Source organism: Salmo salar, chromosome ssa13 (genome assembly GCF_905237065.1).
Source record: "Salmo salar chromosome ssa13, Ssal_v3.1, whole genome shotgun sequence".
Taxonomy (NCBI): Eukaryota; Metazoa; Chordata; class Actinopteri; order Salmoniformes; family Salmonidae; genus Salmo; species Salmo salar.
In genome coordinates, this window is record NC_059454.1 from 56,815,914 (window position 1) to 56,836,480 (window position 20,567).

Sequence of the window (20,567 nt, forward strand, 5' to 3'; positions counted from 1 at the left end):
GTCCGTGCCTGAGTGCATGTGAAAACAGAATAAGGTCCTGCTGATGTGTTTTTAATTCTCTCTATCTCTCTCTCTGTCTCTATCTCTCTCTCTGAAACCTGAGTGGGCTTTGATGTCTGGAAGACATGCTGGAATCTGTTTGAAGAGTGAATGCAAACTTCCCTAATGGTGTGTGGGTGGAGGAAAGGAAGAGATACTGAAAGGATCTCACTAGTTGCCAATAAAAGCATTCAGATCTCGATGTTCGCTGGCTGTTCAATATCAATGGTTGTTAACCCTAAAACTGTGATTCCAAAAGTACCCAATTGACTTCTTATTGGAATGGGCTTCACACAGCTTGTACAGTGAATCACTGAAGCTACTGTATCTTTCCCTCGAATGAGTGCACCTGCCCGCTCCCTCCTTACCTCCAGCTCCTTGTGTAAGGAAGGCAGAGTTCATAGAGGAATGCTCTTTACAATTGACATCCCTGCCACTCAAACCTAGTCCTCAGGGCCTACCAATTCTTCTAGAACTGTTTACACTAGAAGCATTGGATCGGACATCTTCATTCAGTAGATACTGACTTTCAATCCCACCCAGGCCTATAAAGGCCATAGGCCACATTCCCGGATCAGCCTTCTTCACGTGTCCACTTATACACATTTTCATCACAGCCCAGCACAACAGCTTAGATTCTCAGTGAGACAGAGAGTGTATAATTGTCCTTAGCTAGCACTATTCCACTAGTCTGTCTGATACCAAACTCGAAGTCCTCCTGACTTTAGAGTCCGGAAAGGCTATTTTGATGTTGTCTGCACGATGCGTTGATAATGAAGGGGGTGTGGTTTTGCTGGTTGGTTCTCCTCCATGTCTTTCTCACTCAAACACCCACAGGTACAGCCACACACAGCCCCTGAGCACCGCTCCTTTCCAATACAACTATTGGATTTTCAAATCCAAACAACAAGAGGTTTAAACTGCCCAGAGAAAAATACAATTAAGAGAACCAATCAATGTGTCCTCTCAATTTCTGAGCAAATATTGCATTTAAAACAGCCTCCTGAGTCACAGCTCTTCCTGGCTGTGTACCATGTGGGTCACGTCAGCCAGACTACTACTCCACTGCTCATTGGTAGAAGCGTTGTTGAGTCCAGGTGATTGTTGACTCAGGCATTCCCATGCAGTGGAAGGAATTGTGTGCTCATTAGCCAAGACCATGATCTTGCAAACATTTGTCTTCAAATGAACACTTGCACAAAAGAGAACAGTAAGCAGATACGTTTCTGAACAGAATGCTAATACAAATCTTCATTGCACTAATGACAGATATCTCCACAAGTCTAGAGCTTACTGTATTCTAACATATTAGCATTACAGAAATAGTATGCTAGATTAGCACTGGGAAGAGGCCACAAAAGGCACTTCAAAAGGCCACAACATGTGCAATTCTACAGTAACAGACTACGATTTTTCACTTTAAAAGTATGCCAAGCAAAAAGCAACAAACCATACAACTCGATGCACAATGACTACTTTTAACAATTTCCATTTTTTTTTTTTTTTTTTTTACAAAAACACATTTACCTGAAGAACAGTGCAGAAGCAAAGTTTGGTAACAGAATGACAGTAAAATCTCCCACAGTGTTTTATGTGACCACTTTTTTTTAAAACTCTTAAATATCTACTCCAAATTAAGATTAAAACATGTCTGCAGAAAGAATGGGTGTCAACTATGATATGACACTTTGAGTTTGAGAAAATCTATTTTGAATATTGAACTACATTATGTGAAGTGGATTAACATCCGGTAACAGAATGATGGTAACAAAATTACATTGTGGGTCCCTGATCTGTACTATACAGAAATGCATCATTATGAAAGTTATTCTGTTCATGGTGATATATCCTGAATAGGTACACAAAAATAGAAACATGTAATATCCTCCTTTGCATTTCACGGTATTATTCTACACACTGAGTATTATTCAAATGAGCTCCGCCCCCAAACAAGATCAAATTTGGTTGGTCCGGACTGGACCAAGTCTGTACCAATCATAAACTTCTATGTTTCACAAATTTGGACATCACAGTACAGCACAGCACAGCAGAGTAGAGTAGAGTTCAGTACAGTTTAGTGCCATAGAGTATAGTTCAGTACAGTACTGTAGAGTATAGTTCAGTACAGTACAATGCAGTAAATTATGCTGTACTCTACTCTAGTGTGCTCTACTGTACTGCACTGCACTGTACTGTACTAAACTCTACTGTACTGTATTCTACTTACCTATACTCTACTTTTCTTTACTGTACTGCACTATGCTGTCCAAACGTATCAAGCAAACGTCAATGATTGGTTCTGATTTGGACTGACCAAATTTCAACTACTTAGCAATGTCCATGGACATCCGGTGTCGGTCTGTGCTCAGTGGGTGAGAGGGCTGGTTACAGTAAATGGAAAGAGTGAGGGCTCATGGGTAGGTGTCAGTAAGAGCAGAGAGAGGTGACGTTAACTGGAGAGAGAGAGCGAGAGCGAGAGCGAGAGCGAGAGCGAGAGCGAGAGCGAGAGAGAGAGAGAGAGAGAGAGAGAGAGAGAGAGAGTGAGAGAGAAGAGAGAGAGGAAGGGGATGTCCAGACTGTTTTCACACTCTTGCTTTGACCACCACATGACAGAAAGAGAAAGAAAACAGTTATGAGCTGAACATAACAGTTTGTGACTATTATGAATTTCCATTGTAGTCAATTCAGTTGCAGTCATTCTGTCACCGATTTTCTGGTCATTCTGTTACCAATTTGGTTACAGAATGACACGTTTTAATCACTAATTGGTAGGTCTACCAGTAGGTCTAGGTCTGTTTCTTCCGACAATATTTCTTAAACTTACAGAAGACAAATAATTTCTGCAAAACTAAATATAAATGTTGATATTAGTTGTTAGAGGCCTTTACTTCAATGTTCTTATGTTTTGATGTATTTCTAATACCTTTTAAGACTTTTTATGCTCTATGTTTTCTAAGACCCCTTTTCCATCTGTTCGACCAGAAATCAAAGCCTTTGCTTATTCCTAATTTTTAGGATGAAAATGTTTGAGAGATGTACATATACCTTAATGTAAAAAAAATATATAGACTCTTAGCTTTCATTTGACACCAAATGTGATGTGCTCCTCTGAACTTCACATGTTAGTGCTCATGGGACTTTTTACATGGAAATGCCCCTATCCATTTTTTAAGGGAATAACCACACATGATTATATTCAACCAATGTTAATCATAACCGTTATTGTACCTCCCACGGATGACATTTGTAGAATGGATGTTAATGGAAACTTTGGAGGAAAAACAGAGACCCATATTCTGTGTGGCACAAAAGACGTAGCAAACCTCAAGGGTACTCAGTGACATTTTGCTTAAAAGAAAGATGGAAATTGTTATTCTTTTCTTTTTTCATGTTAACAGGTTTCTTATTCATTTATACTGTTTCAGTGGAAAATTGCTTCCACTAAGATTACACTATTATCTGGATTGACATGTTTTCTAAGCAATTATATGTTTTGTTCTATTGCCTCCAACGTGATTGAGCATCAGTCACATAGTCATTATATTAAATATTTGTAGTCTTTCACAATAATAATATTTGTTCTGTTTATAGGAAAATGTGGTGTTCTGTTTTCATTTTACAGAAACTTGATGAATTCACTTGTTAAATTCACACAACGAAAACCCAATTAAACACTATATACTGTAAATGTGTATGCATGGAAAACATACACTACATGACCAAAAGTATGTGGACACCGGCTCGTCAAACATTCTCCTGGCATTTGACAAACTGACTTGTTGGAACGGTGCCAATGGTGCCACTTTGAAAGTCATTGAGCTCTTCAGTAAGGCCATTCTACTGCCAATGTTTGTCTATGGAGATTGCATGGCGGTGTGCTCGATTTCACCTATCAGCAATGGGTGTGGCTGAAATAGCCGAAACCACTAATTTAAAGGGGTGTCCACATACTTTTGTATATATAGTGTATTTCAGGCCTACAACCGATGAGACTGTATTAAAAAAAAGGATTTCATTATCTTTGTTAAGTTTATCTATTTCGCAGCCAGGATCTGTGAGAAAATGCGCTTTGATGGTGACAGCAGTACAGTAAGATATCTTCTTAGGCTTCTAGGGGCGATTTAATACTTACTATTTATCATTGCATTACATCAAAGAAGGAGTTACATAGGTAAGCATGCCTGTCATTGCTGCATGTGTTTTTTTGTCATATAATGGGCTATTTTTATTTATTGATGGTGCGTGGAAAATGCCTTACTCTAAATCAACACGGTGGTTATGGCTTTCTCACAGTGAGGAATATAAGCCTGACTGACAGGCCCTACAAAAGACAACTGAATGTCAATCATGGCCTAGTCGCCGTGCGATGAAAGAATAGGAACAGTCCAAAGGGAAACATGCTCTACCAAAACATACCAGCCCTAACTACCAGACCAGCTCTCTCTCAAGGGTCGGTCTCTGTAGATAAGTTTAAAACGAGCGGTGCGTCATTTCCTGAAATTAATTAAATTGCCAAACTGCATTAAAAGCCCTGGACATATTTAATGCAAGTGCTCTTAATTGCAGTTTGTTAAATTACCGTTGCCTAGCCGCAGTTTCATGTTCTGTGCCAGCGTGTTTGTCACGCCTCGTCACTGGGAGAGGAGAACGATTCCTTATGATAGCTCCTCGACAGGCTAGGGATACGTCCCAAATAGCACCCTATTCCCTACATAGTGCACTACTTTTGGCCAGAGCCCTATTGGCCCTGGTCAAAAGAAGTGCACTATATAGAAAACGATGACATTTGGGATGTGTAGGAGAACAAGGGCATCACAGCCAGTCTTCACACTGTAGTAGACTTCGAAGTGGGTCATAACAGCAAGCTGAGCACAACACAATTATAATGAAAAACACATCTCCTCTATATGCAACCCAACAATCTTTCCCCCAGCGTACCAAAAAATGTAATTTTACCTCAACCACATTAATTCTACAAAAGAGCAGACATTTTGTGTAGCCATCAGCGGAGATATCACAATTTACAATGTCATACTATGTTTTAAACCAAACCTACACTATATATACAAAAGTATGTGGACACCCCTTCAAATTAGTGGATTCGGCTATTTCAGCCACACCCGTTGCTGGCAGGTGTATAAAATCGAGCACACAGCAAAACAATTCTGTGCTTCCAACTTTGTTGCAACAGTTTGGGGATGGCCGTTTCCTGTTTCAGCATGACAATGCCCCTGTGCACAAAGCGAGGTCCATACAGAAACTTTTTTCCCGAGATCGGTGTGGAAGCACTTGACTGGCCTGCACAGAGCCCTTCAATCCCATCGAACATCTTTGAGATGAATTGCAACGCCGACTGTGAGCCAGGCCAATCGCCCAATGTGTGTGCCCGACCTCACTAATGCTCGTGGCTGAATGGAAGCAAGTCCCCGCAGCAATGTTCAAACATCTACCGGGAAGCCTTCCCAGAAGAGTGGAGACTGTTATAGCAGCAAAGGGGAGGACCAACTCCATATTAATGCCCATGATTGTGGAATGAGATGTTCGATGAGCAGGTGTCCACGTACTTTTGGTGTATCTGTAATTCAAAGTCATGCTGATGGAGACTTACGCTCCTGTGGGCAGATTCAGCGTGTCGACCGAAGAATCGGCCAGGACTGGATGGGATGTGTGAGATAACGAGCATCGTTAGTTCTGGTTTTGGGGTTTTCGTCACTGTTTATTTGGACATATGGCATTGGGCGAAAGAGGTGCTTTAACTGCTTTGCCTCTCGTGCTTCACGTGTGAGCCTACATGGATCCTGTTGCGATGGTGGACACTGTTTTTACCGTAACTCTCAATTTCTAACACATATGAATACAGAAGTGAATCACTCAGCTGACCAAATTACCCAAGATGTTACTTCTGGGTTAACAGAGATTAACGGAGACTGGATATCATTCTCCATCACACCTCAAGGTCATATTTCTCAAGGATCTCCTGAGTGAAGTATTTCCTTGAGACCAAGGCTATTTTTATAACCACATCACTGAAGTAAAAACACCACTTGGGTGTTCTCTCTCTCTCTCATTCTATAGCACTGTTTAGATGTGGCCACATTTCTTTTTGTAAAGGTAATTTCCCTGGCAGGCTGGCACCCATCCTGCCAGTCAGTCCGTTATGACTAGAAGGTTTCACATGGTGTTTTAAGGACTATAAACTTAAAAACAGATCGATACATGGTTTGTCCTTAGAGCAGACGGGAAAATAAACATAAGACAAAGGAGAGGCTAAGGGAGGATAGTGAAGGAATGTATCTGCCCCCTGTGGTATTCACTGTTTACTGAATTTCTTTCAAATTGGTTTTCTTGTATCAGGTCCCCCAGAGGGATGGGAGGCTCAGGCAATTTGCCAAGCAGTCTTCCAACCTGTCAGAGGGCCCACTATCGGATGATCAATTGGACTCTAAAGATAACATAAAAGCGAGTGAACTGAAAGGAAATATAAGTTGATAACGCTAGATGAGATTTCTTACTTTTTCCAAACCATGTGACCATTATGATCGACCAAATGCTTGTGTACAAGGGAAGATTCAGAGTGAATAAGTTAATGTTTAGAAATATTCAGATCTTATAGTATGCAGGCGCAACACATCTCCTTCGTACAGGGTTGATCAGGCTGTTGATTGTGGCCTGTGGAATGTTGTCCTACTCCTCTTCAATGGCTGTGTGAAGTGGCTGGATATTGGTGGGAACTGGAACAAGCTGTCGTACATGTCGATCCAGAGCATTTCAAACATGCTCAATGGGTGACATGTCTGGTCAGTATGCAGGCCATGGAAGAACTGGGACATTTTCAGCTTCCAGGAAATGTGTACAGATCCTTGCGACACGGGACTGTGCATTATCATGCTGAAACATGAGGTGATGACGGTGAATGAATGGCACAACAATGGGCCTCAGGATCTCGTCACAGTATTTCTGTGCATTCAAATTGCCATTGATAAAATGCAATTGTGTTCGTTGTACGTAGCTTATGCCTGCCCATACAATAACCACCATGGGGCACCTTGTTCACAATGTTGACATTAGCAAAACCGCTCGCCCACACAATGCCATACACAGTGTCTGCCATCTGCCCGGTACAGTTGAAACCGGGATTCATCTGTGAAGAGCACACTTCTTCAGCGTACCAGTGACCATCGAAGGTGAGCCTTTGCCTACTGAAGTTGGTTACGACACTGAACTGCAGTCAGTTCAAGCCCCTGGTGAGAACAATGAGCACGGAGATGAGCTTCCCTGAGACGGTTTCTGACAGTTGTGCAAGCCCACAGTTTCATCAGCTGTCCCGGTGTCTGGTCTCAGATGATCACACAGGTGAAGAAGCCGGATGTGGAGGTCCTGGGCTGGCATGATTACACGTGGTCTGGGGTTGTGAGGCCGGTTGCACATACTGCAAAATTCTCTAAAACGACATTGGAGGTGGCTTATGGTAGAGAAATTAATATTAAATTCTCCGGCAACAGCTCTGGTGGACATTCCTGCAATCAGCACGCCAATTGCACATCTGTTGCATTGTGTTGTGTGACAAAACTGCACCTTTTAGAGTGGCCTTTCATTGTCCACAGCACAAGGTACACCTGTGTAATGATCATGCTGTTTAATCAGTTCTTGATATGCCACACCTGTCAGGTGGCTGGATAATCCGGCAAAGGAGAAGTGCTCAGTAACATGTATGTAAATAAATTTGTGCACATAATTTACGAGAAATAAGCTTTTTGTGTGTCTGGAAAATTTCTGGGATCTTTTATTGCAGCTCATAAAACACTTTACATGTTGCGTTTATATTTTTGATCAGAAACTATATACAGTATATATATACAGTACTGGGTAAAAACTTTTGACACGCCTACCTATTCAAGGGTTTTTCTTTATTTTTACTATTTTCTACATTGTAGAATAATCGTGAAGACATCAAAACTATGAAATAACACATATGGAATCATGTAGTAACTAAAAAAGTGTTAAACAAATCAAAATATATTTTATATTTGAGATTCTTCAAAGTAGCCACCCTTTGCCTTGATGACAGCTTTGCAGACTCTTGGCATTCTCTCAACCAGCTTCATGAGGTAGTCACCTAGAATGCATTTCAATTAACAGGTGTGCCCTGTTAATTTGTGGAATTTCTCTCCTTCTTAATGCGTTTGAGCCAATCAGTTGTGTTGTGACAAGGTAGGGGGTGGGGGTATACAGAAGATAGCCCTATTTGGTAAAAGACCAAGTCCATATTATGGCAAGAACAGCTGAATTAAGCAAAGGATAAAGACAGTCCATCATTACTTTAAGACATGAAAGTCAGTCAATATGGAAAATGTCAAGAACTTTGAAAGTTTCTTCAAGTGCAGTCGCAAAAACCATCAAGCGATATGATGAAACTGGCTCTCATGAGGACCACCACAGGAAAGGAAGACCCAGGGTTACCTCTGCTGCCTAGAATAAGTTCATTAGAGTTACCAGCCTCAGAAATTGCAGCCCAAATAAATACTTTATAGAGTTCAAGTAACAGACACATCTCAACATCAACTGTTCAGAGGAGACTACGTGAATCAGGCCTTCATGGTCGAATTGCTGCAAAGAAACCCTTACTAAAGGACACCAATAATAAGAAGAGACTTGCTTGGGCCAAGAAACACGAGCAATGGACATTAGACAGGTGGAAATCTGTCCTTTGGTCTGATGAGTCCAAATTTGATATTTTTGGTTCCAACCGCCGTGTCTTTGTGAGACACAGACTAGGTGAACAGATGATCTCTGAATGTATGGTTCCCACCGTAAAGCATGGAGGAGGTGTGATGGTGCTTTTCTGGTGACATTGTCAGTGATTTATTTAGAATTCAAGGCACACTTAACCAGCATGCCTACCACAGCCTTCTGCAGCAACACACCATCCCATCTGGTTTGCGCTTAGTGGGACTATCATTTGTTTTTCAAAAGGACAATGACCCAACACACCTCCAGGCTGTCTAAGGGCTATTTGACCAAGAAGGAGAGTGATGGAGTGCTGCATCAGATGACCTGGCCTCCACAATCACCCGACCTCAACCCAATTGAGATGGTTTGGGATGAGTTGGACTGCAGAGTGCTGGAAAAGCAGCCAACAAGTCTTCAGCATATGTGGGAACTCCTTCAAGACTGTTGAAAAAGCATTCCAGGTGAAGCTGGTTGAGAGAATGCCAAGAGTGTTGAAAGCTGCCATCAAGGCAAAGGGTGGCTACTTTGAAGAATCTAAAATACAAAATATATACGTATATAAATACTGTTTTTTGGTTACTACATGATTCAATGTGTGTTATTTCATAGTTTTGATGTATTTGCTATTATTCTACAATGTAGAAAATAGATAAAAAATAAAGAAAAACCCTTGAATGAGTAGGTGTGTCCAAACTTTTGACTGGTACTGTATATAATATTATAAAACCATGACAATATTATGTCTCACTCCTTTCTAGCCACTGCATCCACACAGAAAGCCATGTCAAGATTATATTTCACTCTTTTCTCATTCTGCGGACGTGTCTGTTTTTCCTTCTGATCTGGTTGTTGACCTTTAGCGTCAGGGCTTGGGAGGTCAGCATGTCTTCTGAGTAAACACACCAGGGAATCCTTCTGCATGCCTGGCTCTGTCATGACCCAAGTCATCAGCACACAAGGAGTTGGGTCAGAGGACACTGTGATCCTTTTCCCCTTCCCATTGCAGAAGTGACTTCATGCAACCCAACATCATATTATAAGGAACCAAGATACAGTAAAGAAATGAATGAGCGCAAGCAAGATTCGAAACATTGGTCTGTGGTGTTCATTAACTTCAACAATATGCAAATGTACGGTTCACTACATAAATTGATTTGGTAAGCTTGCATTATAGAGCAGCATTAGCAATATGGCAGAGTCATAAGAGTGTCTGTGTGAAGTAGAAGAGCACCAGTAACTGCTAAGGGGAAAATAATGAGGTAATGAAGCATTGCACTGAGAGGAGAGTAAAATAACAGCACCCTGGCTCTGTATGCTTCAGGTGAAGTAAAAAAATCAATGGAAATGCAGCATACTCCAATACTGGAGAGGACACTCGGCCGAGCTATCTATCTGCACAGTGTTTTCATGCTCTTAATGCTGCAAAAAGAGCACAAATGCTCCAAAAATCGAGTGGACATTAAACTCCCTTGATTGCAGAGTGCATCTCTTTTGTAGCTCCTAGTCTATTTAGACAGTGCATGATGCTGCCTGGAAATGAGACAAACCTATTCTGGAACTACTAATGCAGCAGGCTGTGTGGCTGTTAGCATTATGTCTGCGTCTGCAAGCACGAGAAAATAGTTCACCCTCTGTAGGAGTTCAAGGGAAACCAGACATGAGAGGAGGATATTGGGAGGAGCCAAGCACAAAATGCCACTCAATATTGTGTTTTAGACAGGAGGGAAAGCTGAAAACGTAATAATAAAGTTGTCCTTAAGTTGGCCTTGGTGCAGAATAAATCAGGACAATGCTACAGATTAGGACAGATCATTACACTATATGGGTTTAGCACGTACACTACATGACTAGTCAAACATCTCTTTCTAAAACCATGGATATTAAAATGGGGTTGGTTCCCCCTTTGCTGCTATAACAACCTCCGCTCTTCTGGGAAGGCTTTCCAGTAGATGTTGGAACATTGCTGCGGTTCTCAGCCACAAGAGCATTAGTGAGGTCAGGCACTGATGTTGGGCGATTAGGCCTAGCGCGCAGTCGGCATTCCAATTCATCCCAAAGGTGTTCGATGGGGTTGAGGTTAGGGCTCTGTGCAGGCCAGTCAAGTTCTTCCACACCGATTTTGACAAACCATTTCTGTATGAACCTCGCTTTGTGCACAGGGGCATTGTCATGCTGAAACAGGAAAGGGCCTTCCTCAAACTGTTGCCACAAAGTTGGAAGCACAGGATTGTCTAGAATGTCATTGTATGCTGTAGAGTTTATATTTTCCTTCAATGAAACTAAGGGACCTAGCCTGAACCATGAAAACCAGCCCCAGACCCTTATTCCTCCTCCACCAAACTTTTGAGTTGGCACTATGCATTCGGGCAGGTAGCGTTCTCCTGACATACGCCAAACCCAGATTAGTCCGTCGGACTGCCAGATGGTGAAGCGTGATTCATCACTCCAGAGAAGTTTCCACTGCTCCAGAGTCCAATGGCGGAGAGATTTGCACCACTCCAACCAACGCGTGGCATTGGCTTAGGCTTAGGCTTAGGTGACCTTAGGCTTAGGTCAGGCCATGGAAACCCATTTCACGAAGCTCCCGGCGAACAGTTCTTGTGATGATGTTGCTACAGAGTTTAGAACTCTGTAGTGAGTGTTGCAACCCAGGACAGTCAATTTTGATGCTGTACGCACTTCAGCACTTAGTGCTTGTGTTGCCTACCACTTCGCGGTTGTGCCATTGTTGCTCCTAGACGTTTCCACTTCACAATAACAGCACTTACAGTTGACCAGGGTAGCTCTAGCAGGGTAGACATTTGACAAACTGACTTGTTGAAAAGGTGGCATGTTGAAAGTCACTGAGGTCTTCAGTAAGGCCATTCTACTTCCAATGTTTGTCTATGGAGATATACACCTGTCAGCAATGGGTGTGGCTGAAACCTTTCAAGGGGTGTCCACATACTTTTGTATATTTATGTATCTGTTCTTATCTCACTGTTTTACCATTTTAAAAGCTTAAACAGTGTTGACCATTTCTGTATTGCAGGCTATTTGCTGAGGGTCCAGGGGCCTCATTTATAACCTTTGCGTAGATTTCACACTAAATATCTGCATGTGCTATTTCTCAAAAATCAGGCGTGAGAAATCAGGCGCCATACATACGCATGTTTCCCATTATAAATCAGACCGGTCGTAAAACTATGCAGGCTTGAAAACGCTTCCATTCACCTTTTATGGTGACAATAACAGCCTTTACTTGCTGTATCATTTGGAAATATTGGCATTAGGCCATGGCATGCAAAAGACAAATTGTTGTTCAATATTTATTTTATCAGTAGATTATTTGGTTTAAATGTCCCGCCTTGGTAAAGGCTCTGAGATTAAATAGACAATGTCTTCCCTGTGGCTCAGTTGGTAGAGAATGGTGTTTGCAATGCCAGCATGGTGTGTGCAATGCCAGGGTTGTGGGTTCGACTCCCACGGGGGGCCAGTACAAACAAAAAAAATGCATGAAATGTATGCATTCACTACTGTAAGTAGCTCTGGATAAGAGTGTCTGCTAAATGACTAAAAATGTAAAGTGTTGTGCTCTTATCACACAGCAATACTGTAGCCTACTCATACTGACAAATATTGTACATAAGCTACTTTCAGTTTCTGGATGAGAAAACAATGGCAAATTGTTGTGGACCTGTCAGCAGAACATTTGAATTCAACAATGGTTTATATTGACTTTTCCCCCAACCTAAATATGATGGACTGCCCACAAATTCTGAAACAGTGTAGGGTAGGCTACAAAAAAAAGTCAATTACAGTAGTTACAGTTACATTTCTAGTGTGTTTTTGTTCAACTTGACTTTTTATTAAAATATTATAGTACTACTGATATTGATTACTGCATTGTTGGGAAAGAGCAAGCAAGAAAGGCATTTCACTGTAGGCTACTTGTGCACATGACAATACAAACTTGATACTTGATACATAGGCCTACTTCAATGTAAATTTGAATGTATAACGTCATTATAAACCGCTCTGCCTATGATATTGCAAAACTTGAACTACATTTAGCCTATCTATTTATTAGGTCCAATTAAATGAGAGATGTGCATGGTAATTTGTTGTATGGCTCCTTCGGGAATATGAACCCATCAAAGGCAGAAAAGGTGAGGAATTTATTCTGCAATTGTTATGAAAATAAAATAGGAAAAAGTTTCATATGTCTAATTCTAAGATTCCTATGTCTAATTATTTAAGATTTTAAACATAAAACACATTGATTTTCGCCCTTCTCACTAATGGCAAATGGTTGCATTCTTGTTAATATGTTTTTTTTTAATGAATAAGCTTTTCATCATATCTCCCATTTAAACAAAATACTTACTGTACTTGCCAGCTTGCAATACAATATTTCCACCACTAGCAGATGAGCATATGTATAGTGTAAAGTTTGCGGGAGGTGAGCACATTCTCAAGTTCACATTTTTTAAGTGCTAACCTTTGCTTGAAAACTTTTGTACGTATACAACGATTATTACGCGAGAGGCGTAATGGTTAGCTCTGCACTGAAATGTCAGCCTGTAACATCACTAATTGGCTAACATGAGATTCAGGGGTGATGGATTTGATAATTGTCTGCTCTGTTTGCCTCTTCCTCACTCACTCTCTTTCTCTCTCTCTCTCTCTCTCTCTCTCACACACACACACACACACACACACACACACACACACACACACACAAATGCACACACACATTCTCCTCCACAGGCACACACACCATACAACACCTTGGAGGTCCACCAACAGAGTTGAACATGCTGATCTCACAATTAGTGGCATACCTCTGAGGCATGTTGGGCATCTTCACATTTACCCAGGGAGACAATTTACCATGGCCCTGCTGACTTCTCATAGTATTGAAATAACAGGTTCTAAAGACAGTACATCATTGCCTCCTGAGTCCTGATACAAACACATGAAATATTCCATATGTTTGTTAAGTGTAACACAAGGAATGAGAAATCCAGACTACATAGGATATGCATCTAAAGGCTCAAGTACCTAGCTCTTTGAAGCATGTAAGGGGACTTTCAAGGCTGGCACATATGTATAAATTATTTTTTTGTTTACCTTTATTTTAAAAGGGAAGACATATTGAGACCTATGTCTCTTTTTCAAATGTGCCCTGCATGATACAACACAAATATACACATTATACACTAAATATACATATATACACATTAAAACACAAAACTACAGTCATGGGAAGCACAAGTAAAACATCACAAATCACCTAGATAAACTGTTACATTCCTCCACAATTAATTCCACAATCAATACTCTAAACTGCCCTAACGGCAGCAGAACATTAAGATGAAATGTATTTAGAATTTTGTTCCAGCAACACAGTGATTTAAAACTAAAAGCAGATTTACCTACAGTGTAGCTCGGTGGAGACCCTAGCAACCTCAAGAGTTAACCAATCCTGTGAACAGGTTAGGCAACTCAGCTGTCTATATGTCAACAGCAATGTTAGATAACATGGGAGTTTATGAAGTAGGGCCTTGTAAACAAAAATGGAATAATGTAGAGATATATGGGTCTTTAGCGAAGTCCAGCCAACCTTTGGATCCAGGATGCAGCAATGAGTATCAAAACTGTCACCTGTCACCAGTAGCTTAATATGACAAACACGCACAGTGAGACTACAAACCACAATATCTGTCATCCATGGGATTATAAAAAGTAAAGAAGTAAAGAAGAAATAATAGATTTCAGCATGTGCTATACAGCCATAATACCACATGCCTCTGGTCACAGATACATATGGAGCTCAGGTTTCAGGATTAAGGGCTGTATTCTTACTAGAATCTTGATCCATTTTAAGAACTACAACTTCTAAAATCCATGTGAACATTCCCACAGGTCATCAAGCTGTAGTATAGAGTGACTTATTTGCATGCGTTATATACGTAAGACATGGACGTGAAGCTATGCCACAAAGGAAGAACAACCGGGGTATCTTCATTGAGATTCTATTGAAATAAAAAATCATGTAAACAATATTATCCTGCCCCAGCCATTGAACAATAAGATGCCGGATCTACAGTATATACAGCATTTCAGGAAATGTATATTGGTCCCACAAGTGTTACATTTTTCTATCTCAAGAATCTCTCTCACAGTTGCTTAGTAGGCAGAAATGATTCAACATGCCAGAGCAAAGAAAATTGCATATCTAAGTAAACGTGTTTAAGTGAGCGTAGAGGATAATCTCTTTCTGAATGAGGCTCATTTTTCGTTGGTGGGCACATTGCACCTTTTTTCTCTAGATTTATGACGAGTGTAACGAGAGTAACTCCTCACTATGCAGAAATCGCTCCACCATTTCCTGGTTGCTAAAATTCGAATAGTTCGCCTAATTTCAGTTTGTGACGAAACAAGCAAGTATAGTGTAGAGAATCATTGTACCATCTAAACCGCAGTGAAATATATTTTCCATAAACAAAAATATTGTATTTTCAGCTGTTTGAAGCTGGTGTACAAAACCAAAAGATGCAAAAATGAAATGAGAATGACAGATCTATCACTCATATTACCATGTGAGTTTCGTCAGGTCACCCAAAAAGTTACATATTGCAGCTTTAAATTTGATGGGTATGGGGGTCAGTCAGTATTATGAGGAAAAGTCTCATCATCATGGATATATCCACATTTAAAAGTTCCCTCTGTTATTCTTATGGGTAGCCTCTGGCTAGAGGTTGATGATATGTCCTACCGTGGTTTAAGATTACATTTCTTGCTAAATAAGATTTATCGACTTCATCATTTTCATTACGGATTAGCACCTACTCCAACCTCAACAGACATTCAATAATGCAATAAGCCAAACATAATCTTCCCAAAGTTGTATATATGCAAATTTCCTAGAAATTGTAATTGAGATGATTTAGACTTTTTTTTTAAACAAATGCTTACGTTATTTTCCATACCCTGCCCACGCCTAGTGCCCAGTGTTATGCTATGCATTGCAGCGTCAGTGTGCTTGTGAAGAGTCACTCCAGCAGCTCTTTGTGCTATTATCTGTGGCACCACAGAGCACTTACTCCATCACAATAGCAGAAGCATCCGCCATTTCAATCCAGAAAATGGATTGATAAAGAGATGGAAGAAGTTGGGTTTTTTTTGGACTATGCAATCTCTCCCTCAACAGGTCTTTCTTAGTCAAATGCACAGCAGCTCCAGAGTTCCTAGGACTCCCTTGGGGCCTGGGATTGCAGTCATTTAAACAGTTTGGAGAGCAGGTCAAGGAACAGCCAGATAATCCAGTCCATCTTTCCCAGATATCCTTCCTCTCTCCTCTACCCTCCCTCCCTGGTTCTGTCTGAATAATGCAGACTTTGGGATCAGTGGCAGCTCCCCTGACAGACTGGACTGGGAAGCAGCTGCACATATGAAGCGCAGCCTTTGAGCTGTCACGCCCCATCTCCAGCTAAGCAAATCGGTTTAAACAGGCAAACAGCATTGAGCTCCTTCCCAAAATGTCACACCAAAGTTTTACTGCGAAACACTCATATGCTTGATGTATTACTTTTTGCAGTTGTTCAAGCTGAAACCGGTGCATGTGTGTTTGTATGGTGCCACTCCGGAAAGGTGCAAATGCCTTGAATGTGTCGGGTCACACATGGTGCCATGCACCCTCCTTCCCACCTACCGCAACACATTACAGGAGAATTATTAATTTGTGTATTCTAAGCTAATAGTGTTCTTTGTCACACATGACTTACTATCACCATATGAAAGGGCATTTGCAATGACCAAATTTTCTGTAATGTAATAATTTGATGTATTTATTTACGTCAAGAGGAAGGACCCAGGCAAACGGTTTAGAAATTATTATTTTGCCCCCAAAAATGATTGCATGATTTACTATGTCTTCGGCATGCAGGTCCCAGCAGTGAGTCCTCCGACTGTCAACTGAAAATGATTGATTATCAATCACTCTAACCATGCGACAAATTGGTAAATAAATGTGACTGCTGTGAATAGCAGGCAACGCAGACACCGAGACGGAGCAGTGAGGCCTATAAAAGGCAACTGGTGCGCTCTGCCAGGGGCGACGGGGGGGGGCAGGAGCGTGCCAGGGAGGCAGAGAGGGTGAGCAGACAAACAAGAGGCTGTCACTGACTTCATTGATTCCACTGCGTGCCTTCAATCTTTACAAACTTCCTGTGTGCACTCACAGCTAAATATTGGTTGATGGGATCCGCAAAGCAATGTTATTTCACTGTAAACAAGGAGAGGTCTTTGGAGCATACTCTCATCGACAAATGTACATGGTATCGCTAGAATGCGCGTTTGTGTAGAACAGAGACCAGACAGTGTGAAGTGCATGCTACTCATCTGAACTGCATGAGTCATGACACAGGTTCAGCTGTTGTGGAATTGTATCTACTCCTTTTCTGAAGGAATAATCTCTAAATTGTTGCACCTGTTAATCAGGGAACTTAATATGCTCCCAACATACAGTGCTTATTGGTAATCTAATAACATCTCCTTGCAAATTCTTCAGGGAAATGATACAGACGAATCTACACTATACAGTATATACTTGAGAAAATATTGTCTCAATATGTTTTATGAGCTCAGAGTGGAATGCAGTCGCAGTATGAGCTTGCTTTGCGTTCTACCTTTTGGCAGGGCCTATGCAGCTAAGGAACACCTTATATACTGTCACCTCTGAGTATATGTGGTATTTTGTTGCGCCATACAATATTTTGAGAGCCATTATAAAACCCATCCTCTTACATCTTACCATGCCTCAAAATGAAGGCTTGGAGAGAAATGAAGAGAGGCTGCAGCACACTCAGTATGGAAGATGAATAGCGCTTCCCAGGTAGGAGTTTCTGGGAACAAGTGGGTTTAGAACCATGGGGGAATACAACAGAGCAGTAAGAGTGCAATTAAAAGGAATGAACTCTAACTAGATTAGTTCTTGAGTGGGCAGACAGACGTCCTCAACACATACCAGCTTTCAAACTACACATTCTGTTACTCAACTTGTAGTAGGCTATTTTCAGTTGTGTTTTTGATGGAGTGGATTGGAACATAATATTTCCACAAAAGATACACAGTTTGGCAAGCATTGATCACTGGCACTCACACGCTCATACACAGACAGGGACTGAGTGACTATCTCTGTGCATGCATGTTATTGTGTGTGTGTGTGTGTGTGTGTGTGTGTGTGTGTGTGTGTGTGTGTGTGTGTGTGTGTGTGTGTGTGTGTGTGTGTGTGTGTGTGTGTGTGACCACTCTCAGTGCTTCTTCAAAAGCAGGATGATAGGGGAAAACTTGTAAAGCAAGTGTGCCTTCTAGTGGTGACTTGGGAGGACTATTTCACATGGGATGTGTGTAATGTTTCGCAGGTACCTGGTAGAGACGAAAGTAAAAACGAAAGCCACTTACGATAGAAGATGTATTCAGTGTAACTTGACCAGATCTTGTCCTCTGTGTGTCGATTCACGGAGGACGCTGTGACTGAAGAGTTACAGGCAACCATCTGGAAACCACACTCTGACAGGATGTCAAATGACCTCTCAAGGTGTTTGAACTTCAGGTAAAACCTGGAAGTATATCGATCCGGGGTCCTGTCTGGGTCTCGACTCTCATTCAAGGTCTCCCCAAAAACTTCCTTGGCTAACGCGACCCTCCCACAAATCAAAATCCGGGGGACCCTTCTGAATTTGGCGTCAGTTTGACTCTCTCTGCCCACTGTGCAAGAGCCCCTGTAACCAACTGTAATGAACCCACTTTTTCTGTCCGCCGGGACCAGTGACGACGGCGGACACATCTTGTGGTCGCTGCCATGAGAACCATCTTCAAAATCACTGTGGAAGTATTCGTCTGGACTGTGTTTTAAATCTTCGGGGGTCAATAGTTTGACCATGTCTGACAACTGAAAGTACTCCGCCTCTTTCCTAAGCCTCCCCTTCTCTGGAAAATGGTCGGGCAGTACAACTTGTTTGTCTCTGAGGAAGTCCAGCACATATCGAAATAAAAATCCATCTCTGTCGATAAAATAGCGTCCCTTAGGGTCCCGCGCCAAGTCGTTAGTGGCATCTTTCTTGGGTGAGAATATTTTTCCCAGCAAGGAATTCGGGGTGCTTACTAACGTTGCATGACGCGTGTAATACACCTGTCCCCCGACATTTAATTCTACAACATCTGGGAAACTATTCTGGACAGATACTTGTTCTTTGGACGTAGGGTTAGTCCTACAGTTTCCACTCAATGCCATTGTTTCCGTCATGATTGACTAAAAACTCCACCGAATTTTATATGGAAACGGTAGATTGATGTCCAAAAGTTGCTATTTTACTTGGACTAAAATAAGGTATATTTGTGTTTAAAATGTACAATTAAACACACTGAACATAGATTATGACAAATAATTCGTATAAAGCCAGTCATTCACCCACTAGTCGCTGCAGTCTTAGAAAAATAGCATAGTGGTGGATGTCCACGAAACCCACCTCAAAAGATAACAGAAAAAAATTGTGTTTTGAGACTACAAAAATATATACAGACGCATCAAAGGTGTGTACCATAACAGCGTGCATCAGTTGCTCTGCCTCCATTGCCCATGGGAGAAGAACATTGCCGAGGGAAATGACTGAGGTTCATGAGAACCCCCGCGGCCAGATCACATAGAAACGTTGTCAAACGGAACATGAGCTGCCTTGCTGCTGTTTGCTAGAGCAAAATGAATAGGTTATAGACAGCCCAATACTCTACGAAATGCACAAATATATCTACAACATATTCAATAGAAAAAACTCCTCACAACAACTTCTAAAGTCCAAAGGGAAAGATATCGTTATCACCGGCGTTTTATCTCCAACTTCCTTTGAACACGAGGACTTGGTCTTGCTGATTAAAAAGGCTGTCTGAAGAGTAACTTCACAGAGGTTGCATCCACTCCGACCTGATGAGTCCTGTAGTGTGTCCCCCAGTGCTCAGATTGTGCTGTTAGCGGTCGAAGGAACAAATTGTGTCATGGTTGTGGGCGCGCTGAAGGCGGCATAGCTGGAGCTGTCGGAGGAGCTGAAACGATTCTCCCGGTCCCCTCCAAGCAAGGTGGTGCAGCGTAAAAAAAGCAACGTCTCAGCTGATGTTGCCTCAATGGTGCAGGGATAAACCATAATAGGTAATAAATAATTACATCATCTTAAAGGAATACACTAAAATATATATATATCATATATTGAAAGCTACCTTTCACCTTTTTTTATGTCGACCTCTGATAAAATTACAGTATAGGTTAAACTTGTTGCCAACTGAAAATTATCCAACAAGATTACGTTTCAACAGCCAACACCCAATCCGAGTGCAATAATTTCTCCATTATCTTAGTCAATAATAGGTTTTTGTGAGTATTTAAAACGGAAGCGATTTCAGGCTCGAAAAGAATGGACCATGGTGTTGTCAACCATAGTAGGCGATTATGATAGAAATAAATACTTAACAGTAGCCTATCAATTTGCATTGCACTTGACTGGTCTGGTGTGGCGAATAGCTACCGCCTCAACTGTTAACATTCTGATTATGCAACAGCGCCTCTTGCAGTTATGTTCGACGCTCTAAAATAAAAAAAAATTCAGGACCACGGACAGATCCACCAGCTCACAGGTACCTTGCATGCAACTCTAGGTTGCTGCACGTGCACATTTTAGCGTTCTGTTCGTTGAAACTCAACGTGTTGAAGACTGTCTTAATGTCTCTAAATTTGTTGATACGAGAGTGGAAATAGTTATCTT

At 41.4% G+C, this 20,567-nt stretch overlaps 1 protein-coding gene across 1 annotated transcript in view; it reads right to left on the reverse strand.

Annotated features, from left to right (window-relative positions):
- LOC106567489 (BTB/POZ domain-containing protein KCTD16) overlaps positions 1 to 20,229 on the reverse strand; it is a 71,298-nt gene extending 51,069 nt beyond the window's left edge. The window contains exon 1 of the mRNA XM_014136779.2: positions 18,217 to 20,229. Coding sequence (XP_013992254.1) covers positions 18,217 to 19,060 — 844 coding nt within the window. The 5' untranslated portion in view covers positions 19,061 to 20,229. The remainder of the gene's footprint in view (positions 1 to 18,216) is intronic.
- Positions 20,230 to 20,567: the final 338 nt, after the last annotated feature.